The sequence below is a fragment of the Tinamus guttatus genome, unplaced genomic scaffold (assembly GCF_059628265.1).
Source record: "Tinamus guttatus ecotype Peru unplaced genomic scaffold, ASM5962826v1 Tinamus_guttatus_pri_ptg000676l, whole genome shotgun sequence".
Taxonomy (NCBI): domain Eukaryota; kingdom Metazoa; phylum Chordata; class Aves; order Tinamiformes; family Tinamidae; genus Tinamus; species Tinamus guttatus.
The window spans coordinates 2,105,692-2,130,198 of record NW_028289210.1 but is presented as its reverse complement, the minus strand read 5'-3'; the positions used below and the strand labels follow the sequence as shown (position 1 = coordinate 2,130,198).

The 24,507-nt window shown below is 42.9% G+C and overlaps 1 protein-coding gene across 1 annotated transcript; it reads right to left on the bottom strand.

Moving 5' to 3' along the window:
• Window positions 1-794: 794 nt before the first annotated feature.
• GPR176 (G protein-coupled receptor 176) lies at window positions 795-23,286 on the bottom strand. The gene is made up of 3 exons (XM_010223870.2): window positions 23,049-23,286; window positions 3,556-3,808; window positions 795-2,008 (listed from the first exon to the last, which is right to left on the bottom strand). The coding sequence occupies exons 1-3, from the start codon at window positions 23,266-23,268 to the stop codon at window positions 904-906; spliced, it is 1,578 nt and encodes a 525-aa protein (XP_010222172.1). The 5' UTR covers window positions 23,269-23,286; the 3' UTR covers window positions 795-903.
• Between the last annotated feature and the right edge of the window lie 1,221 nt (window positions 23,287-24,507).

The following is a 24,507-nucleotide window of genomic DNA, read 5'->3' as shown; positions in this document are numbered from 1 at the left end:
CTTCCATTTGCCAGCTGTCCCCTAAGGAAACACGCAGAGTGCATCAGTAGATCGGAGTCTGACCCCTTGGTTATTTGTAACACATTATTACATACTTCACATTTAGCACAGGATCAAAGTGTTCTAATCATGCCTTTGGCACACTCAGGCTTTTTCACTGGAGTCAGGATTGATCTCATACTGCCTCCAATCCAGTTCTTGCTTAACAACAAAAAAAAATGTATTTTAGAAAGGAAACGGTATTTCAGAATTTCTTTTTTTCTGAGTTTTTGGGGTACAAATGAGCATTTGGGTATCCTTGGCTTTGATGAAGTTTTAAGTCAAAAATAGCATATTTTAATTTAAAAAAACAGCTTAGAAGTCTGGCAGACATGCAGTAAGTATAATAATGTGCAAAATGGCAACTTTTGTTTTTAACACTGGTATGAGAAATGGATTTAATTGAAAAAGTTGCACACACAACTGCATTAAAGAAACATGTGGAGTCTTGCTGAGTCCATTTCTGGGAGGTTAGGACCCATTCAGTCTGCATCTGTTCATGCTCACTAGAGCCCTTCCTGTTACATTGCCGTGATACCCAGTCCATTTTAATGGAACATGAAGCTTCCCAGCAAGCCATTGGCAACATTTTCATCCTTCAGCCGTACAAAAAGATGCTCCCAAAGCCATGAATACCCTGCGAATCAGACATGAATTACTGTGGGTATTTCACAAATAAAACTATGAATCAGTATATATATTATTTCCATGAAAACACATTAATAAGGAACACTTGAATATGTCTTTTTTTCCCCTCTTGAATTAGCTTGAAAAAATAGCCTGTAACAAATTTCAGGATAACAAAGATCCATGGGATCACACATAAAATAGAAGGTGACTCCTCTGCCACAGCTTCTGCTCCTACTAAGAATCCACCTTAGGAAAGATACTGACTTTGTTTCTGCTGATTTTTCTTTCTGCTTTACCCTTGGGCTGCTTTGTCTGGATTAGCTCCTCAGGGGTATTTCCCAAAGGAGGCAGGAGTCGCTTCTTACTGTTCCGGCTTTCTGAGAGCCACTGTGGAGGCAGCTCAAAGGGGCCAAACCCAAACTGCACGGAATACTTGTCATTTGTCAACTCGGCATCTGTGGGCACAGCTGGGGCCACCTGAGCTGCAGAGTCTGCAGCCGTGCGCGGTATAGATTTGTGAACCAAAGTCTGTTCTACCTCTAAACTGGCTGTAGGAACTTCCTTCTGCTGAAAGTCACCCGAGCCAATGGATCTGGTTTCATTCTCCTCATCCTCTGTTGGCTTGAAGATCTGTTGCTGCCCGATGTGAAACATCTCCAGCAGCTGGCTCCCCGAACGGACACTGGCCTCCAAGTTGGTGTCTGCGACGCCACCGGAGCTGACAAGGTTTCTCCTGCTGTATCGTCGGTGCAGCTGCACTAAGGTTCCCACCACGCACTTCCGTACGGACTTGTTAACAGTTAGAAACAACAAGGGGTTGGCTAGCAGAGACACCTTTGGCAACCAAATGGCAGTGAGGAACAAGAAGACGGAAATATCTGAAGTGTTGAGAATGGTGCGGTAAATCACCAGGGTCACGTAGGGGATACTGCAGAAAATAAATATCATAACCATGGAAAGCAGCATGGCATGAAGCTCAGCTTCCCGCTGGGAAGCATAAGGGATAGATATTGTATTCTGAGGGGTCCTTAAGGCAGCTATGATGACTTTTTTCTTCTGGCTGGCACTCAGTGCTCTGCGGATAAGAATCATAAAGAGAAATACCACAGCCACAGGTACAATCACAGTGGTGACGTTGTAGATGATGACATACACCAGGTGACCAAGGGAATAACTCCAGGATTCAGAGCACGTGGACATGGCATAAATATCAGACACGTTGGTCACAGCAAACACTGGGATGCTGGCCACTACTGCATGGGCCCAGATGTAGATAACCAGGTCACGGGATTTTGCATCAGATATTTTTCTTTCCAGAGGGTATAAAACAGAGTAGTACCTGTCAAAAATAAGTAAGCAATGAATAAAAAAACAAAATACAACTGACATAATGAAAAGGTTATAGCTTATGGTGAGCACAAACTCCCTAACCAGGCTGCCAACTGAGTAGCTGTTTATGAGAGAGCAGACACAAGTGCAGTGCTGTGCAGGTCTGCTTGTAGAAAAAACCTCCACACCTGAGGAGCACATTAAGGGTCTACAGGTCTCTAACTGGGACTACATTGCTTGGTCTGATGCAAGTGAGCGTTATCTTGAAAATTTCATCATCTTACCTGTGAAAAGCACAAATTCAACAAGCTATGGTTGAGGAATGGCTATGTCACACAAAGGCCAGAGTCACAGTTAAAATGAAAAGTTGCTTTATAATGGATTTTCTCTTATTTTTGGAGGGAAAAAAAAAAGAGTTAGTCACAAGTGACACGGACTTGACTGCTGGAAGTACAACAGGGTTTTGTTTTTCCACAAGCTTTGGTGTGCAAAACCCTGAGCAAAAGGATAGTTTGAACACTACATAGCCTGTGTGCATTAAGATTAATGTACATCTTTGACACGGTCCAATTTCAGGCACTGGTTCATTGTTCAGTTTTGCTTATTAATGTGGAGTTTTAAGCTGGCAGACCTTTCCTAAGAGACCTATTCATCTACCCTTATCACAGGTGATAGCTGGTAAAGGACAAGTGACACACTGCTTAGGCAGCAACACTGGCATGCATTACAGTGAGCAATACTGCAGTTATCAAGACACTACTATTAGAGTAAAATACACACCATTTTACTGGCTGCAGTTTGCTTTTCTTTTGCAGAGCTAATGCGTTATCTAACAACAATTTTATCAAACATACATAAATCCAGCTATATTAAACTGCAACCATTATCTGCTCCCCAAAAATATCTAAATTACAGTCACTATCAAGATAATGAGAGCTGTGCACTTAGGTGAGATCACTGACCTCAAATCACATAATAAGCTAAGTTAATGGAATCCAAAACTTTTTCAGTCCAAACAGCCACTTTTATTTCAGATCAATTTTCTACATTCAAAATTTACCTAAATTAGTTTGGGTTGTTCTGGATTTTTTTTTTTAATACAATCCAATCTGAAAATTACCAGAGACAGTTGACCCAGGCATTGGTAAATTTTCCTGACAGGCAATGCCTTTCAGCTTTCAGAGTTAAAGACGTGCACTTTATCTATAGTCTGAAATGGTCTAAGTCAAGTTTTGTTATTGAAAAATGATTAATGACAGGGAGAAAGAAAGGATAAAAAATTCTCTGATGATTAATTTACAGATTCAAAACCCCTTAGAAAAGGTCAGAGTAAAATGAAAAAGTAATCAATATTAGAGAAGAGTACTCATTCCAAGACATTTTAGAAAGGAGCCGCATGTAATGAGGAAAGTATTGGAACAAGAGCAGTTCATGTAATGGCATAACACAACATTAAATAGCATTAGCGTTTACAACGCTAAAACAAAATGGCATCAAAAGGAGAAGAAAGGAAAAAAAAATCAAGGATTACGAAACTGTTCAAGTTTTCTCTCTTACCTGTCTAGAGCAATGGCCGGAAAACTCAGGATGGTTACTGAGCAGAAGACTTTGTGCAAAAACTTGGCAACTTTGCAGAAGAGCATTGTGTAGATCCACCAGCAGCAGTGGGGGCTGGCGCTGAGGACGATGTCGAAAGGCACGCAGACCAGGCTGGCGCAGATCCCCGAGCACGCCAGGTTCCGCACGAACCGGCTCGTCACGGACTTGAGCACCGACGGCCGGCAAGTCGACCACAGCACCGTGATGTTGCCTGGAAGGGGAGAGGGGAAGGGAAACAGAGAAAAAGGGGAAAAATAGATTTGTTTGGCAGCTAGTAACACAAGTAAAAAGCTCTTATTTGGAGTTTGATGCAGTCACTGATTTGAATCATCACACAAGCCAGACTAAAAAGCCAGTGTAGTAACTACAGACTTTATAACCAGATGAATGAAAAACAGTTATTCTCCAGCTATCTCCTCCTAGTAATGCAGTTAGAGTCTTCCAGAGCAATATTTAAGTAGAATATCCAAACCATATGTTCAGATGCTTACACTGACTCATATATGAAAGGATCCATCTCGACTCAACACGCTCATATTTTAATGACCAGCATATAATCTATTCATCTGTGTTAAGAAAACCATTCACTGCAAGTAAATATAAAGCTTCCAGGCAGGAGTGGTTTGATTTGACTCTGTGTGTCAGTGGATCACAGAGAACTTGCTTTGACTTATATTTGCCGTTTCAGCAGCAGACACAAGCCCCTGAAGCCACAGCCAGAGAAAAACTGCCTTTATTTTCCAGACCAAGAGATTCTATGCAAGCATGACAACATGCAATTAAACAAATCAGACAGGAGAAGGGAAAAAGGAAAAGCAGGAGGTACCCATGCTCGGTGCTTTGAGTGACTGAGCACTCACTTTTAACAAGTGTGCAGCTCATACACGTCTAAGCAGGGTGTCCAACTGAAACAGAACTGCCTCATATTTCAGCTACATGTTTATCACAAACATCACAAAAGCAGCACAAAAAGCTACGCAGTTTTCTCAGGCGCTTCCCAAGCCTTTCCTTCTAAACTTTCAAGGCACCAGATGTAGTTTCAGAAAGCAGCACTGTCCCTTGCAGGAGCAGCAACCTGGCAAGAACCTGAAAGCAAGGGCACTTCTTGCCACGTGGCCCAGCAGCTGGCAAGAGCCTCGCTGATAGAGAATGGTCTCAAGCAGAGCCCGCGTCTCTCCGTGATACCCGCCCCGAGACAATCAACTCTAATGCAATTCACTGAGTCCCTTTCCACAGGGCACTAAGCCAGAGACGGTAGTTAGATCACCCAACCAGACAGCAGATCCAGACAAAATAAAATAGCTCAGTGCGCCAGACTGATTAGATTACATTCAAATTTGGATACTGAAGAAATCCTGCAATCACTCTTTGTTACCCAGTTCCTCGTGCACTGGGCTAAAACTGCTCCCAGGGACATCCACTACCTCCTGGACACTTGGTTACGGTCAGCAGAAATCCTGATTCCAGGCCGAGTTGTTTTGTATGTGTTTTTTTTTCAGGATAACAATATAGGTAACAAGAGAAAACAGCACCTCGAGCTGCTGCTGGTGCCATAAGGAGCCGCTGCCGCCCCACGGCTCTGCTGACACTACTGCACTTTGGCTACCAGTCTTCTTTCCAACCAGTAAAAGCCTCAAGTTTTATTTGCTGGTCACAATTACCCTCTAGCTGCTAAGATATAGAAATGCCAGTAACAAAATGTTCTTGCTCAGGTGGCCAAAGAAATGGGTGCCTACTGAGGGGAATGCTCAAGTTTGTGTGTTCACCAATAAGGGGATTTCCCCGCAGTCTGGCTGAAGAGCAGGACAAAGGAAGGGGAGAGACTGAGTGGAACCATGAGTGAGTGGGACAAAAGAACATCTGCCAAGAGTTGGGGGCCTTTACAAATAAGGGAAATAAGGGAATTCCCCCACATTCTTCAGCAAAGGGGACAAAGGAGTCAGGTGACCTTAGGTGAGAGCAGATGGCAGGAGGCAGGAGTTTGGTATAGGCAGGCAGGGAAGGCTGTAACTTCTGAGTACCTTGGCCAATGGGGAAAAGGAGAGGGCGTCCCTCTGTCAGGAAATTAGGATAAAAGGGGGGCTGCGTCCTCCAGCAATTTGAGAAACTCCACAGGGACATGCCCGGAAGACTCTCCCTTTATTCAAACAAAGTTTTAGGATTCCTCTGTCTCCTTTCTGGACATTCAGCTCTTGACAGAAAGATCTTCCACACACTACCAAGAAATACCAGAAGGTCAAGTTAGCTTCTTGATAATGCAGTATTAACTTCAGCCATCATTTCCGTAAAACTATGCAGTATTAACTGTAAAATTTACCTCGCAGACACACTATGTAGGAGCGCAGTAATTCAATGCAATTCAGAAGTTACTTTATAAAAAATTATGTGTCTTACTATGCACATTTCTTTTTGGTGGATGACAAAATATTGAGTTAAGTATTTACTATTTGATGTATTTTGAAGAATAGAATCATCCATCTAGTTTTGGCAGGTGCTTTGGGCTTGATAATATCTTCAACATGCAGTATTCAGTCAGATGTATTTAAAGCTTCTTAAATTGCTACAAGATATTCAGTCAATCAACCACTTGCTTTAGAAAACTCCAATCCTCCATTTTCTGAAGGACTTCTCACATAGTAATAATATATTATTACAGTGCCATGGAGTGGGGCAGAAGCTGATGATTTCATTTTTAAATTTAAATCTTTTGTGTAGTTTGTATTGCAGTGACTTTGTAACTTTATTTCTAAAGCAAGTTTCACATCAATATGGATAAATATAAGCAAAGAATAAGAAAACAAGTCAGAGATTTTAAATAATATTCTTAATAATATTTACTACTAGACTACTTTTCAGAACCTTACAGAGAAGCCTGGATCAAGACTCAAGACTTACAGCTGTGGAATCACTTCTACAACTGTACCAGGGAGTGCCAGAAGGGAACAAAATTAACGCTGGTGCTGGCTGACCCTGGATGTGGCAGGAATGAAGCAGAAATGATGCTGATACCGGTATCAGCAAAGATCCCAATCCTGCTGACGCCTTCAAAGCAAGTATCGCCCTCCGTGCAGCTCCAAGCCAGCCAGGGCTGGCCTCTCGGAGACGAGCGCACCAGAAACCCGGCACGCCATCGAGTACACGGAGGCTTCGGAACAAGCTGCTCCTCCAGCTATTGCTTCCATGGGAGAGGATAACAACATTCCAGGCAACAAGGTAATTTAACAGGCATTAAAGCAATTGTGCTCTGAATCTTTCCACAATTTGCAGAGCCACTTTTCAGCTCTATATGTATTACTCAGGCGCTCCTGAACCCAGGAAAGGCACCGCTCTGCCCCTGATATTCTGCTAGGGCTGCTCTAGGTGCTTCACATCCCCGCAGCAGGGAATGGTGTCATCTTCTATCCCAAGTTATTTTCTGAGATGCATCTGATTGATGATTGAGCTACACAACCTTGCATTCAGACTCCATGTACTTCCCAGGATTGTACAGATGAGATGTGACACATGTAGGGAAAAGCCAGAGCGAACATGGAGCTGTCAATGCCACCCCTCACTATTCCCTGTAAGCCAGTACTGCCCAGGACACAAACATCTCCTTTAAATGATTGCACATGACAATATATCCTACACAGGCTGCACAGCTTTCAGACATCTGGAAGAAAAAGACAAAATGTTTTTGATTTGCAAAATAAATCTGTGCCTTTGCTCTTCTCAGGAAATGAGCTACATCTACATAAAAGCTTCACCCCATCTGACATTAATTGGTAACCTTATCTCTCCACAGACTGAACGAGGAGGGAAACAGACAGCTTACCTGCGCCCTCCAAAATCTATCCAGGCCACAAAGAGGAGCAGCAAAGGCTAAAGGTAACCACTCTGCAAAGAGCTCTCCATGTCGGAGGCAAACATGCTACCATCCTACTAACCAAAGTCAAATAAAGTTAGTTTTATCTTCTTGTATTATCATAAATACCAACATTCAATAAAAAATATTTGTGTATTATATATATTCTACTGCATTGGGATGAAAAGAACTGTTGTCCCCAAGTTTTTTACTGTGTGCCAAGCAGCTACACAGTAAAAAAGTTGCCCAGAAATATGAGAAAGTAAATTTAACTTTAGAAAGTAAATGCAACTTTAGGCCAATGAGAAAGTAAATGCAAGAACAGTCTGACTTATCAAGGTGCTCAGACAGCAGACTCCAAGCTACTGTAGTGTTTCAAGTTCATTGTGTTTCCAACAGGTAACATTCTCTGGGCATTAAATATTAAGAATATATTATCTTGATTTGAAAGAAAAATATTTTCACTCCCCTTTCAATTTGTACCATGCTCAGATTTACTGCCAGACACAAAGTATTGATTCAGGCATTAACAGCTGAGACAGTTTGGCGATAATAGCTCTCAGCAATAACTCAAATTGAATACCACCTTTAGCAAGCAAAAAGATAATCTCTATAGAAACCAAAGGTTGTTATCTAAAATAAATATGTTTGTCATTAATCCCCCCGCCCAAATTTTTCTTCTTTGTCAATTTACTCACAAACCACCAGTGGATAGGATCCACTCCATTAGCTGGGCATAACATGTTGGGCATATTATGTTTTTCTTAACATTAATCAGAACATAATTGAACCAAAACAGAGGCCACACTCTAGGAAAACCCTCCTTTCCACCTCCTGCCTCTCAGCTGGCTGATTCCCCACTCCATCTGCAAGAGGTTTCTTGGCATCCGGCTGCCCTTTCCAGCAGATAAAAGTACCAGGGAGCCTCCCCTGTACACATGCACCAGAATGGAGAAAAAAAAGAAAGCCCTCTATTAAACAAGAAACCAGGATGGTATGAGAAAGGTTAGACATTGGGCTTTGTCCTTTAAAGCCTTTCTTTAGGAAAAACATGAAAATAAAAAATTACAGGTTCTGTCGACGTGTTCAATAGGAAAACATTACCCTGTTGCAACACGAGGCCACTTACCTTCCCCAACCTCAAACCCTTTTTACCTTTTCTGAGTTGGTTTGAGTAACACATTTTCTGCAGTAGTCATTCTGTCAAAAACAAACAAACAAACAAAAAAACCCACCACACAAAAAAACCACAACCCTGCTGAAAAGGCAGTTTACTGGAAAATTTTGGCAAGCTCTCAAGCTCTGGTAGGAGGCTTTTATGTGGGCACATCGGGGAGTCCTTCTTAACACACGTTTTCTGCTTGTTTGTCTCCAGAGGGAACAAAGATGCAAGAGGATTCATGGTGACTCATATGGCACGAAAAAGATACATTACTTTATAATTCTTCCTATATTCTAGTTAAAACAAAATAAACTGAGCGGATTGCCTTTATAAAATAAAAAGTTGTTAAATGAACATGTTAGTTCCAAACAAAGCAATCTTCCACCTTTTCTGATATTCCAGCCAAGAACTTAAGAATTCTCTGCTAAAATTACTACCATACTCCAGGTAGAAGCAATTGATTTAGTTTAACCTGCTGTTTTACCATGCTTCTTTCACTTTTTAATTTGCACAAATATGCAACAAAGTATTTTATATCCAAGACATAGTGTCTGCAGCAGCGGGAACTAACTTGGAGGGTCTACAACATACTGAAGTATTTTTTCCTTTTGTACATCAGGTGATCTCCATAATTTTGGGAAAATGTTTCTTACTGTTTTTCTTAGAATTCTCATTCCCACGTAACTCTTGGGATGGAGGTGAAATCTGTGTTCACATGCATGACTTAACTGGCACTTTAAATACAAAATCAGTGTAAAATGACCGAACATAAGACATTCATATTGTGTTCCCTCATTTTTAGAAAGTGTTAGTGTTTAGTGTTATTTAAAGAAAGCAGCATTCATGAAGTCAAGCAGTGTTACATTTCTTCATTGTACAGGCTCTCACCACAGTGCCTTTTTTCCCCCCACTGGCAGTGGATCTTTAGGGGTCATACAATTAAAAAAATGTTTCAAACTGAAAGAGTCAATATCATAACCCAACAGCAATGAAATGAGCCTTCAGTGAAAAGCCACACCTTACAAATAAAGTATTATATTTAAACATATGACATTAGGCTGAAGTATTTATGTAGAAATGCAGTTATATCAGATTGATCAGTGTAGAGCTGTAGTCACCAACATGAGCCCTGTTGTGGTACCTTAAGGATGAATTTGCCCAATACAGAGTAACCTGAAGAATGTTTCAGCACAGATATAAGCGCTATTGGAAGCCCCTTAATTCAGAGGGTAGTATGTGATTGTCATCATTTCCCTTCCCAAGAAAGGGTATAGGTATAACAGACTTCTGGGAAGGAGAACGGCGGGTTCACAGCAGTTTGGCCCCCAGAAAGTATTCCATGCAAGACAGATTTACAATGTTGTTCACTGAGCTTTCCAAGGGCTACACTTAACTCCTTAAAATGAAGGAGAAACAGCTCGTGTTCATCAGGAGGATGAGGAATTTGCAGACAGAGAAAATGGTAGAATTGCCATTCAGTAGTTACAGCACTTTCAAAGTTGAAGCAATAAGCAAAGCTCTCCCAAATCCCGGTATCCGAGAGCTGCTCTGCCGCTCGGGGAGGCAGGGGCTGCGCTGCCGAGCGCTGCAGAGGCCTCTAACCAACAGCGGGAACTGCGAGCTCCCCCGAGGCTGCCCATTCCCATGGGGATGGGCTTCCAGCGTGCCCTGCAGAAGCCCCAACTCACGTTTTTTTTTTTCCTGTTTGCATACAGGCACCTCATGCTTATTACTATTTCTAGTAGACAGAGGGTTCAAGTGAATCTTATTTGAACACTGATTTTACACTGGATCTTTAAAAGCAGCTGGAGTAAACAGCAAGTAAGAGATTGTGGTGTTCATAAAAAAAGAAAAACAGTTTTCTAGAAAAACACCTCTTTAAAAAGACTGTCTGTAACATTGCTGTCTCTGTGAATGCCTCCCTGCCCTCATGACTGTAAACATCTTAAATATTGGGACCTCTCCCAGCTGCAAAAACACGCTATCAGGATTTTATTTACTCAGCTTTTTTGCCTCATTTCTGTTTGTTGTTCTCTCATACTTTCTCCTGCAACTGTATTTATACACAAGAGAAAACACATGCACGGAACTTCAAAAGCAGTAAAAGGCAAGATACAAAAACAGAGGCATCACCAGAGGAGAAAACAAAACAACAACAAAAAAAAAATCACAAAAGCAGAACCAGGAACATCCCATCTCCAAGTGTCAAATCCTCTACTTACTAGTATATTCTTCTATATTCTTCTTCAGGTCTCTCATCACTTATCTTCTAGGAATGAAAGTCTTTCACCTATGGGACCTCTAGGAAGAAAAGGGAGGAGGAGGATCCTCCCATGAGGAAAATTTCCAGCTTCTGTGGAAAGTGGGATGTTACCCAAGGATCAGGAAGCCACCAAGGGCCACCACCAGCTCCCTCAAGCACCTTCCACCCAAGTTTCCTGCACTAAGAGTTGCTTGATCCTAAAGGTGCCACAAGCTGTATGGGCTCCATCTGCAAACAGCTTCCTGTTGATGAATGGGGTGGCCACCAACCACTTCCTCCCTTTGGCAACTACAGAGATCATTTAGGCCACTGAAAGAAATATCCAGGCTTGCATATTTTACCAAACTACTCTAGATCTGAGTAGCTTATCTCTATTTTAAAACTTGTATCTTCAGAGAACATTGGTTTGTTCCCCCATCATGGTAATTTCACAGATGTACGGCATCATGCTTAAAACCTAAGCATGAAAATTAAAAATGTGCAAAAGAAAGTCCAGATTTTACTGCTCTAGGCATATCCAGGATACAAACGTTTTCAAAGCTACTAACTTTTTGAATTATAATACCTAAGGGACCAGTTCATTTAACTAATTCTACAAATATGACCTCCCAAATTAAAAAATTTTAAAACAGAGAAATAAACACATTTCTAAACCCAAGGACTTCACAAAAGTGATCGAAGATATAGCAAAAATGGTAAAAGAAAGCAGATATCTAAGAGGTAAAAAGACTGGACCTGAAGATTGGATTCCTGGCATAACAAGCATGGGATCCTGCAGCTCCTTCATCAACCTAATGGCTTGGTGCCAGTCGCCCTCGGAGAGCAAATTCCGCGTGGTTACTCACACCGTGCAGGGCGTGGGGCGCCAGGGAAGCAGGTCCCTTCCCTGCCAATTTGTCCATTCCGCATCCTGCTTGGTACAAACACACACACTTTTGTCCCTTCGCTGTAACAGGATCCCAGAAAAGGGCCATTTTCAACCTGAATGTCACAGGAAAACAGCTACAATAACCAAACTTACCCACGCACGGTGATTCCAAACACCACAAAGAGCACCCGATCAGCATATAGGAGGTTTTGCCATTTATCGCGTGCAAGGGAGCAGGGCCAGGCTGCCGGCAGCCTCCTCCTGTGCCTGGAGGCAGGTGCAGGGCGCGAGCACAGCCAGGCCCCGGGGCCCCTCCGTGGGCACCAAAGGGACCCGGAGGCCCCACCACCTCCACGGCCATTTCCCACAACCCTGTTATTAGGCAAGTACTGATAATGCAACTACCAGGCTCATACTGCTCTAAAATCACATTCAAACTGTAATTCAATACAACTGACACTAAAATTATGGGAAATAGAGGAAGGGAAAACCCGAGGGGAAACTCTTCCTCTATTCCAACATTTATTTTGTTCATTTCCTCACGCTGGAAAGATAACTTCAACCTGTTTCGTGCTGCTGGGGAACAGAACAAACATCAAAGAAGAAATGCAAGCCTCCTCTCGGCCACAGAAATATCTTAAGGCTGTTTTTGTTTATAATAATTCTGCATCACATCTGAAAGCAGAGAGATACACAAAGATTGCTTTCATATTGTTTCATTGGCTATAACGGATACTGCCGAGTAAGACAAGTTTCTCTGGATGCAGCTTCCTTCTGCTGGTGGTGTGTTTGCAAATATTATTAATTCAATTTACTCATTCATTTCTATTCTTCCCCCCTTTGAGCCATTCATGGATTTTCTCCTCTATATTTCCAATAGTGAGGACTCAAGCCAGGACTCATGCTTGTGCCCCGGAGTTGTTCTGGGTGGGCGAATTTGTCTCTCTTCAAAGGATGAAACAGAAAAAAATAATCTCGCTTTATGTTAGCACTTCATAATAACACACACCCACAGGACCGACAGTTTGTGAAAGGCGACAGAGTAGGAAGAACATTAGGGGAGGCAATAACCCTTATTAAGGCAATTGCTCAAGTTGCAGGGAGGAAAAAGCAAGAGTCAGGCATATGGATAGAGCCCTCCTGGGTAGGACCTCTGTGTCCACCTACCGGGTCTCTCTCTGTTTAACATAAATCCAGTAAAGTTTTTTTTTCTTTTTCTTTTCCATTTATTGAAATGCAAGAAAATAAAATGCCAAAAAGACTGAATTTATAACAAATACAAAAACTAAGTAATCTTCAAAGCAAAGTACTGTAGCTCTATGAATTCTGTCATCCAGATAGATGGGGTAACAACACAGCAACGTGCACACAGTTCTGTTCATTCTGATGGGGCACTTTCCAGCCTACTTGCCTAAATATCTCTACTCTCACACATTCAAGCTTAATTTTCTGTACTTGAGTTATCACTGCAATTGCCTCCACATGGTATCACACAGCCTATGATCTGAGCAGGTGGAAGTAAAACTCCAGGGAAATGGCATGTGGAAGCACTATCAGGAGTATTCGGCTTTCTGAAGACAAAACCGATTTACCTCTTCGTAATCTTCAGCAATAAAATTCATTAAACACTTATAGGGGAACAAATAATGTCAAATTTATTAAGGAAATCTCTCATATTCCTCACCCTGCAGCTGGCAAAATAACATATTGCCACACTTGGATAGTTAATTTGCTGGGGAGAAAGAATCTTGCAAAGTCAGCCCTTTTTAGCACTGCTGAAGCATCCAAGGACACTGCCTATTTGGGTCTGTCCAAGGATGCTTTAAATGTTACTGGAAAAAACAGACTCCAAGCAGTAGTTCAGGTCCAACAGAGGTGGAAAAGTGAAGTTTTCACACATGTGTTTAAAAAAAAAAAAAAAAAAGTCTCCAGAGGCTGCTATCACACACAGTACTAACTTTTCCAACTGCATGAGTGCTTCAGGATCTCCTCTAGTTAGATGCATTTCTTTTAGTTGAGGATCCATCTTCTGTCCTAGTAGAGGCCTGTTACAGTCATAAAACTTTTAGTGAGGTGACAAATCATTCCTTCTTTCAAATTAAACTGCAGACCTGAAATGCTGAATTCAGTCAAATCTAGCATGAACACCAGAAATCTGTACTGGACGAAAATAAGGATAATAAAGATTATTTTAAGTGAAGTAAAAGAACATTCTGTAATACGCTATTGAGGTCTGCAGCTTTTTCTATATTATAGTAATTCTGCTATCCTGTACATGATGTTCCTTGTAATGTTCTCTTTCTTTATTAAGGCGTTGGTGTTTGAGTAGAAGTAGACAAAAAAAACAGAACTAACTGTGCCTTTTTAAATACAAGCTTCAGAAGACACTCTGGCATGTTAAACAGAAGCAGAGGTAGCAAGATCCTGCTATAATTTCCTGTTGATTAGCAATCGTATACACAATATCACTATACACATGTGTAGTGCCACTAATCAGACCTTCATGACAAGGATACAGGGTGTATTTTTGCAAATAAATTAGATGCATGTGCCTGTCAGGGGCAGAGACAGGGGGACCTCAGGGGATCTCCTGTCAGCTCAGAGGGAAGTACAGGAGCAGGGCCCTATGGCTGCAGCACTTACTGGCACCAGAGACACCAGGAGCTCTTAGAGGGACATTCTGGAGGCTCGGTGCAGGCAAACAGGCAGGATACTGCAGTCCAAGACTCCCACAAACACCATCTTTAACAGAGAGCCACTTCCACATGTTAAGCCTAAGATACAGTACAGATCTGGAGCCTCAGTGGAGTGAGGTGGTGCTGTTGAGAAGAGGGCTTTAGGTGCTGCAGGAAATGGGGAACCCTTTAGGGCAAGAGCAACCTATAAAAAGATAGATAAGCTATGCCTTAACCAAACAAGAGCCAGGCTGAAAGCTACAGCAGATTAAACTAAAGGCTGTAGAAAGCCAAATACACGAAGTAGCATGCAATTTAGACATAGTACCAAATATATATAGCTAGTACTCCTTTGAAAGGCTGGAAGAGAAAAACAGCCTAATACAATAAACAGTAACAGAAAATCAGACCACCTTCTCTTGTTCCAGATATTTCTTAAAAATACTGATCCTAGCAACAACAGTCACCCTTCTTTGATACTCTATTATTCATGCAATAGCAACTGACAGGTATTTACTTAATGTTGTTTGTGCTACAGTATCAAAGAAACGTTCTAGTTATACCATGGCAATACAGATGCACAACAAAAATACAGCTTGCCAGAGTTGCACAAGCAGCCAAGCAAAGACGATACATAGAGAGAGATGCAAAAGGTCATAGGAAAAGCAAGATTACATCTTCCTCATGTTTTAGCAATTTCTTTAGCCTTCTTCTTTCCAGAAGGCTAGTGAGTCTTTGCTTGGAATTGTTTTCACACAATTAAAAGACAAAAAAAAAAAGAAACAAAAGGATGAGTTTGTCCCCCCAAAATGACATTCCCTACGCATACACCCAAAGGAACTGTCAGAACAGAAGGAAGGGACACATTTTTCAGGAAGAAAGCCGAGTTACTAATGACAGAGTGACGTGACTGGCAGTGGTTTGTACCATAAGCAATAAAGCATTTGAGATGGCAGCAGTGCACAGCAGCCTCGCAAACCCCGGTGACAGCCAAGGGCCCTGAGCCCGGGGCGGCAGCGGAGCCTTCCCAGCAGCCACCCCCCAGCTTCGCTGCTGCTCCCGCGGGCACTGCACGGCTCATCTAATGCCCACGTTGTGATGGGAGATGGGATTTCCTGCCAAGACAACCTGCCGCCCTGGGACGGTTTCCTGATCGCAGCGGTTCTAGGGAAGCCGCCTGATTACAAGGCGCCGGCTCCCATCTCTGCTTCCAGCTGCTCAATCTAATTTAAAGATGCTAAAAATAAAAAAGGCTGATATGTAACAGTGCTCTCAGGAAAGCGAGTAATTGCACTTGCTACAGAGACAGCATTCAATCTGCGCAAGATGGAAAGGGGTGCAGTGCAATAATTATTTCACAGGTATATCTGTCAGCACCTGGCTCACTCACAGAACATACCGAGAGTTCTTTTCCTGACAGACACCGAGACACCAAGCACAGGAGATGTAACACAGGGAAGCTCTTTGGGCTTCCAGTTTAACTGTCACCTCAACCACCACCTGCTTTGCACATCCAAGGAACAGTCGTTTACAAATGTTGTGATGAGAAGAAAATAAATCAACAAAAAAGTAGTATAGCAGTAAAACCTCCCCACAACCCCCAAATGGGGATCTCTCCCAGGGACTGTGCAAGTGGGTCTCTCTGGGAGCTAGTCCAGAGCGATCTTAACTGTAGTTGGTATGTATCTTTTACTAATAGGGGTGTGTGTGTGTATGTGTATATATGTGTGTGTGTGTGTGTGTCTGTCCTTCCATTGGATATACTTGCTCAAGTTCATTACTGGCTGGACCCTGGAAGATAGAGTACAGCAACCCCAGCTCTCTGGGCCCCTGGGTTTATCAGTTCCTAAAGACTTAACATAAACTTTTATTAGTAGGAGAAACAATTTCCTAGATCTTGAAGGTTTCCAATAAGTGGCACTATTACCTTTTCCAACAACAGGTAATTTATGGTGACCTACAATTAAAAAGATAATAATGAAGGAAAGCTGAACAGAAAACTCATTAAAATATTCACATAGTCTGCTTTGTCACAAGCTAATAAATGAGAATCAGAGTAAATAAGAACCACCAAAACCATTTAAAATTCTCCCCAAGCGCTGTCAGTCACTCTTCCAGCATAAAGCTCAGAACAGTTTTAGGAAATCTGCATGTCCCCTCCCTTGCCAAGCAGATCACACAAATGGCTCCCAGAGCCTTTCAAGCCAGCTGTCTGGGTTCACTCGCCAATAGAAGTAGATTCCGTAATGCAATAACTAACCTGCTTTGAAAGAATCAAAATCCACTTACCATCTATCTGTAACTGCAGAAAACACGAGAACAATTTCCGTGAAGTTATAACAAATCTCACATTTCCTGTCTCCAAAATACACAAGACTGTATATTACAATATACAAGCTATATACCAATACAATATATATTGCATATATATACCAATACATACACACACTGAAGAAACATAAGGAAATATAAACAAACAGCATTAACAGAACAAGAGGATGTACACATTCTAGAAAGGAATAAGCACTGAAGCCTGCAAGACTATGTTCTGTATGGGTGAGCATCTGTTCCGCACAGAGACAGTGAAGTTTCATGCAACACCATTGGGACAGAAGTATTTCTGCAAAACCCAATCAGATTCTGACTCTCACTTCCATCAGGTACCCATACACACAAGGATTTAAAGTCAGACAGGAATAGGGAGAGGAGCCTACTCATATGCATTTATGGAATGGGAAGCAGTTGTCTTTACTCCTCAAGAGCATGGCTGGGGTGTCCCCTGACCACATCCATCTCCCAGCATGTGTCTCAGGAACACTGTAGCATATAGTATCCCCATATTGAGTAGGCACTTGCATTACAGGTGGAAATAATTTTCTGTCTATAAATCATGATTTTTCTTAGTTCCTCTTTCTGCATAGGTAACACTGCTGGCTGGGCAGGCTCCCGAGCAGGCATCCTTGCTGCCACAGACAAGGAAGGTCTCCATAGCAACAGCAAAGTGCAAAGCCTGCAGAACCCCTACTTTTTACCTCACTCTCCAAAGTCAATTTTTCCTTGGTACCAAACTGCTTAATAAATCACTTGAATGCACAAAAAGCAAAGTGATTAGGTTCGTATGGATAGACACTACAAAGAGGCAACATGAACTCGAAAGAGTGATGCTCGTTTTATTATACCTGGGGCTTGGAACTGCTCATGAAAAATACACAGGGATACTATTACTACATGACTGTTACTACACACAAATATTATCACTCACTAATTACATTTGCCTGATGCTTCTCACTAGACTCACTTTTCAGTTGCTTATTACTTTGTCAAGCTTTAACTATTCAGGCTGATCATCAATGAAATTTATCTATGCAAGGTGCCTAGTATAGATGGTTTCAATCAGAACAGTTCCAAATTTTACTAAGAGTGAGAGCAGTAGAAATAAAATATTATCTTTTCCATAAAGAACCTCTGGTGCACCTTTTCTCCAGAGGTCCTACCCAATTTGGCACACAATATTTTTGCTGGAGCTATTGCAGACGTGCCTCCCTTTCCTTGCACAGTCATTCAGTCTAGGTGTTACCATGTACCTGTGTTTTTTCCTGCAATATTCCCTGCTTCGCTCTTCACAGAAGTGTGGCCATGGCACACTTCACAAGCTGTTGTTTAGAGTGTTTATTCCTTACACAAACTCACATCTGCCTTTACAAACACGTAACTGCCAGTTAATTTCTGATTTTATAGATTAGGCGCTGTAGCAATTACCTTTAACAGCTTTGCACAGTGTGAAGATGGGAAGATGAAAATTGGATTCAAGATGAGGTTGAGGCAGGAGCCAACCACTCAACAGGATACACTCAGGAACAGACATGGGCCTGAAGCCCTGCCTCGTGTTCAGGCCATGGGGAAGGCAGCAGAAGGACACTTTTCCTTGGAAATGTTGCACCTGTTTTGAAGTGCTCAGAAGAGTTCCCTGTTCTCAGAGAGAGTCCTCCCTTGCACAAGGTCCTCCCTGCCCGTGAGAGGACAGATCAAAGCCACAGCTTCTCCCTCCAGAAAGTGCTATAAGCACCAGATTATAGGTCAAACTGTATTAGAGCCTCTGCAGTCTCCCTTGTGAAAGCTGTACTTCCTTTCATAGTTAAAATACGGGTGCTGATAAACGCACAAGTAAAAAAAAAACCTCATCCCCATTATTCCATTCGAAGTACTGATCTGCAAGGTCTGGGGAAGTTTTCTGGTTTTGGAATTGTTTGGGATACATGAAAAAAACTTGCCTAAAAAAAAGGAAGATACATATTCAGGATTGGAAGGGGGACACTGGCACTCAGGATATACCTTTTTCATTTCAGTTTTCATCAATGAATTAACATTTGTTTGCCAAAAATTAAAACAAACAAACAAACCTCTATTTTTAAAAGGAAATCCATTGAGTTTTTAATCTACAGGGCTAAGATGAAAACTGAACAGATGCAAATAAGTCCAAGACCACATGTGGGAAACGAATAGAATTGAAACAACATGCTGTGATAATGGGATATAATCTCACATAAAACTCACAGGACCTGAGCATTAAGCACAACCCATACACACTCACCCACTTAATGTCATAATGATATTTAAATAAATGTAAATAATGTATACAAATAAGCAAACTGAGGGAAAAATCAGTTAAGAGAAAGATCCCATATTATGAACTGCCTCAGAGCTAATTATTCCCAATTATCCTTTTCCTTCTCCTCAGGATAAGGCATGGTGATACCATCTAGCCCATTTTGCCCATCCATCCTGTCTCCCTTTCAGTCTAAGATCTACGTGGAGATCTACTTCCTCAGATCACACCACTCACCCTCCACTGGATCCAGCCTCACTGACTTTCAGCAGCCTCTGCCCAGTCACAGCACAGGGCAAACTCCCCCCTCTTCCTGCTGGCAAGATGCAGTGGCTGTGTTAAAGCACTAATTAGTCCCCACAAATTACCTCTAATGGTAAGAGATAAGTTGCCTTTGTAAAGCATTACTGCTGTATGCCAGATTCACCTGTGAATCTGATGTCAAAAATTCTCTTTTACCAAAGAGAAGCCACTAAAAATCCAGTCTTCAAAAAGGAGCCTTGCAGCATTCCAAGCCTGAAAAAAAAAAAAAAAAGAAAAAAGAAAAGAAAAGAGAAGTCATCCCTGATTTGCCATTCATTAGTTAAGGCCTTTGCCACCTATTTAAGAATCACTAGCCACATTTTTCACATTCAGTGGGAAAAGTAGTAACTCCCTATTCATCCAAATTTACTATCTAGTAAAAAACGCTCTCCCACGGCAGTACAACAGAACTGCTTGCTTAGGGTCCTCCTTATCCGCAAGGGCAATGCAGGCACAAGAGCAGGATTCCTGGCCACAGGGCCCACAAATGCACTGGACCTAGGTATCAGTCTAGTAGTCAGCACAGGGGAAGCCAGCAGAGTCCCACCTTCCCAGTTCGTGGATCTCTCGGCAGCATGAGCAAGTCTGTCCTCGGAAGTTCCTGTCCTTTCTCAGCTCACCCTGTGCTCATAAGCCCCTCAGCAAAGGCAGTGACAAGGCAGCTCAAGGGGCAAGCTGTGTCCCCAGCCACCAGAGCCCTGCACTGTTCAACAGCTGCTCTGCTCTGGGCCAGCCACCACAGCCACAAGGAATCAGATGGGTACCAAAGTCAAAGCAGCCTCTGGCAAGGGGAACTAATTTTTTTTCATGGACATGGGAACACAGCACAGATTTTAGCTTTCCACAATTGGAACAGTACTTGGCACTCACTGTCCAAATAAAACCCTACACAGTCAGCAAAATTCACCCAATCTCTTTAAAATTCTGCTTGGGATTTTTCTTTTTTAAATGCATACTCTTCTCCTCTTCTCCATAGAGACTCCAAGAAATAATGCATTTTTGTTATCAATTTGTGTTGCTGAAGGCGCTCCTGACAGCATGACAAAGGGCAGCGGAGAAGTACCGTGAAGCAAGGAGCCAGCAGAAAGGCCCTGCAAGAACCACCCCATGGAAAAAAACAACAGGGTGACAGACAAAGAAAACTTTTGCAACTACTTTTACAGCTAAGCAGCTGCACATTCCATCTCTTACCTGGACTAAACTAACAGCAGGAGAGACAGGAATACGGTCTCCATCCTCAGACCTCTCGCAATTTTACAGTACTACAGCCTATTTTTTTCCTCCTCCTTTTTTATAGTTTTACCAGCTTCACATAAACAACAGCTTCATTTCAATAGCAGCTCTTTGAAATTTTCAGCTAAGGACCTTTGCCAGTATTATCATGAGTTCAAATCATTGTTCCCTTGGTCACATAGTCCCACTTGGTCACATCTCCCTTTGATCCTGTCCATCTGGTGGGACAGGTGGAGGGAACCGCTTGAAATGCTGCAAGGACACAGCCTGTACAAAGCAAAACACTTCCTCCTATGCAACAAGATATTGTTTTATATGAATCAGATTGTCCACTAAATCAGCACCGCTCTGTTTTGAAGCAGTCCTCTACCATTCTTGTTCTATTCTACTACATCCTTGCAACATAAGTTACAACACACAACGTTTGAATCTTGACTCATTCTACTCCATAGGATAAAGTAAACTGATGGGAATCCCTCTCGTCAGTATGCATTGCTTCTCATGTCACACTGTTTCCTGCTGCATCATTCTGAGGGCTACTGAAATAAGTAAGGCATTCCCATTGATACCTGTTATTTTCCCTTGTAGTTAAGGTAACCAAAGTCACTGCATTAAAAAAAAAAAAAGTCAAAATTTCACATTAGCTTTCATTTCGCCATTTTGCTGAGCTAAATAGGTGCAATTAAGTGTCCCAAGACAAAACCACTCACATTAGCAAGCTGAATAGAAGCATCATTATTTTAACATCTGTTTTCCTATAATAGCTTCCCTTAAAAAGAACAAATTTAATCATAACATACCTGTACAATTAAGCCCGAAGCAGACTCTGCATCACAATTTACCTGACCCACGCAAGCAATATTATCTTTTTGACATATGTACTTTGCATTCAAGAACTCCTGAAGCTCACATGCTCTTAATTGCAAGGAAGATCAAGAACATGTGTGGGTCAGTGAAGTGGTAACTAGAGACACTTCTCCTTGTTCTACCACTGATGCTCAGAGGTGTCCATAACTACCTTTTTATTTTTTTTTCTCCTATGACGTGCTCATAGATTCAAGTACAGTTCAAACCATGCAACAAGAAATACTATTGTGTTTGAGCTGATTTTACTCACCCCCTACTCAGGGTTCATGTCTTAGTGGCTAGGAAGCAAGAATGAGAACTACTATGAGAACTGCCACTGGCAGCCATGGAGCTGCACTGGAACATTGCATTAATATGGGCAAGTTTCCAAATTAAATTTACAGCTTGGTCTGTGACTCTTCCCTCTTCAAGGACGTGCACCTCTCTGAGCTGTATATTGCTGGTTATGCCACATCAGTATTCACTAACACATTCACAATTTTCCCCTTTCAAGTTGGAAACAGAAATGATTTAATCCTTTTAAAAAGGTAGTGCTATTTCATTCACTCCCTACAACTATCAAAGCAGCTTGGACATTTACTGAATTTGTGGAATGCACAAGCTGCATATTCTAAACCTGTAAAGACTCAAACCCACACATCCTGCCTCTGAAGACAACTACAATTCTGATTTTTCCTCATTTAGCCTTGTAATTTTTAGAATATTGTTGCCAATGCTGGAATCAGGCTACTAAATCTCACTAACTGCTTGCTGAATGTTATTTTGTGCTAGGCCCTATGCAACACACAATAAGTTCTTTCCACACACTACCAATGCTTCCAACAGGAAAAGCAGAAACCATGAAATCTACACCCCATGACAGAGAGGAAGAGCTGATGATAAAAGTCTCAATGATTTACAGCAACACTCAGCAAGTCTATCACTGAGCCAGGACCACAGCCTTGTTCCAAGACTATCCTTACCATCATTTTAGAAATAAGTAAGCGGTATTAAACAGCAAGAAGCAGAAATCAATATTGGCACGAATTGCTGTGACCACAGAAATAGAATCTAGCATTAGCCAAGACCAAATAAACAAAAACACACTCCTGATTAGAAGAAATAACATCCATCTGCAAAGCCATTCTGAACTCAGTCAGTCAGGCTTTGTGAAAAACCCTATCTTTTCCAGTAACCAGCTTTCCCAACTAGCTTCAGGTAGCATTTTCCTGAAATCTGACTGACCTCCCAAATAGCGCAAATGGTCTCACTCAAAGATTTTACTTTTCTTGGTAGTAAGAAATACAAACATATTTCTAACAGAACAATTTACTGTAGCTGCTTAACAAATGTACAAAGATTTGTAGAGTTACATGGTAATTGATCAGTCATTTACTACCATCTATCTAAAGCACGTAATTATTAGCTCAAGGACAGTGCACACATAAGACAGCATGTGACTATACACATTTACAGCATAAAGTGCTTCCAAAGGATTCATTTGAAATCTGCAGGACCCAAGACGCAGAGCACGGAGTCAGCGCAGCAGCGCATCACTCCCGGGCTCAGCATCCCTTGGGTCTGCAGCTCGGGCTGTGCAACCCAAGCAAACCACATCAACAAAACAAACACCAGCAAAATACTCACTGACCCAGCAAAGAGCCCACGAAGATGACAACTTGCACAGCAGTGGTGAAGTGCCTGTAGGTTTGCTCCTCGCCATTCTCCAGGGTGCCGATCCCGCTGGTGTTCCTCCTGCTCCACGCACCGTGGGCCGCTGACACGTTCCTCATCTCCACAGCCCTGGTGACGGCTTGGTAGAGGGCATGCTCGCCTTGGCTTTTTGGGATCCAGCTCCTGTTGTGCCCCATGGCGAGGTCTCCTTCCTCCTCCTCTTCCTCACTGCCTAAGGCTCACACATTGCCAACCCGGAGCCCAGCGGCCAAGGCAGCACCCGGGCAAGGAAACGTTGGGATGAGGGGAGCCTGGCATGCCACGCTGGGAAGCATCTTCCTGGCGTCTGCGTGCCCTGGAAAGCGGGCTTGGCTTTGCCTGCTCCCGTCCCGTGAATCATTCCAGAGGGACGGGAGAGGGGGGAAGCGGGGCAGGCTCTTCCTCGCGGCGAGGCGCCCCATGCTGCTCGCTCCTCAGAGCTGCCGCATCTCCTCGGCGTTTCACCGAAATAAACGCGAACGGGAGAAAACGCTGTCCCCCCCACTCCCACAACGGCGGCTCGTTTCCTCACCCCACCTGACTCTCACACACACACCCCTTACTGCACATTGAAACAGCTCAGGAAAACTTAGGAACCGCAAGCGCTGCTGCCCGCTCTGTCCTCAGACTTAGCATCAGGTTTTTCCACAAGCTCCCGGGAGAAAAAAGACCCCTCTCCCCCTGGGGCTCTCCCGGGTGATTCTGCCCACTTTCCCTATAGCGAAAAACAGCCCAACCTCATGGCTGCCCTTCCGCGGGAGCCCTGGGAGACACAGAGACCACCACGGACCCCTGCGAGCTTCAGCAGTCGCCCCATCAGCCGCGCTCAGGGGAAGAAAAAAAAAAAAAAAAAAAAGGCTCCTCCTTGCAAGCGGTACTACGCTGCCTCTCTGCAGAAACGAGCACAAAAACGCGGCGCGTGGCCGCTCCCGCCCCAGCTCAGTCTCTCGGGCCGTAACGGGGCCCGTAGAGCCCCCGGTACCGCGGGAGGCAGCGGCAGCCGCGAGAGCGGGGAGCGCAGCCCCCACCGGGGCAGCGACGCCATCACGTGGCCGAGGCGCGGCCGGCAGCCATTTTGTTGAGAGGCCGCCGTGGGGGAGGCGGGCCCGGGGTGTTCTATGGCGGGAGGCCCCAGTGGGGTCACAGGGTGGTGTCGTCCCTTTGGTGCGTGGCGGAAACACGGCTCGAGAATTTCTGAGCAGGTGCTGTAGAACAGTTCCCTTAACTCTGCTAATGTGCCCAAAGGCATTTTACAGACATGCATTCCTGCATGCCATAAATTATTATTATTTCCTGGAGAAGCTCCCATGTAAGCATATGGTATTCAGGTATTAACTGTGGAAAAACTTGCACTTATGTAAAGGGTACCCAGCTTAAAGCATGTTGGGGTCTAGTTT

What these genes read in the sequence shown, in the direction of transcription:
- GPR176 (XM_010223870.2), bottom strand. Translation starts at nt 23,268, where the DNA reads ATGGGGCACAACAGGAGCTGGATCCCAAAAAGCCAAGGCGAGCATGCC. An exon ending in CTTCGTGGGCTCTTTGCTGG is followed by an intron (nt 3,809 to 23,048) that starts GTCAGTGAGTAT and finishes CTCCCCTTCCAG; the next exon opens with GCAACATCACGGTGCTGTGG. An exon ending in CCGGCCATTGCTCTAGACAG is followed by an intron (nt 2,009 to 3,555) that starts GTAAGAGAGAAA and finishes TATTTTTGACAG; the next exon opens with GTACTACTCTGTTTTATACC.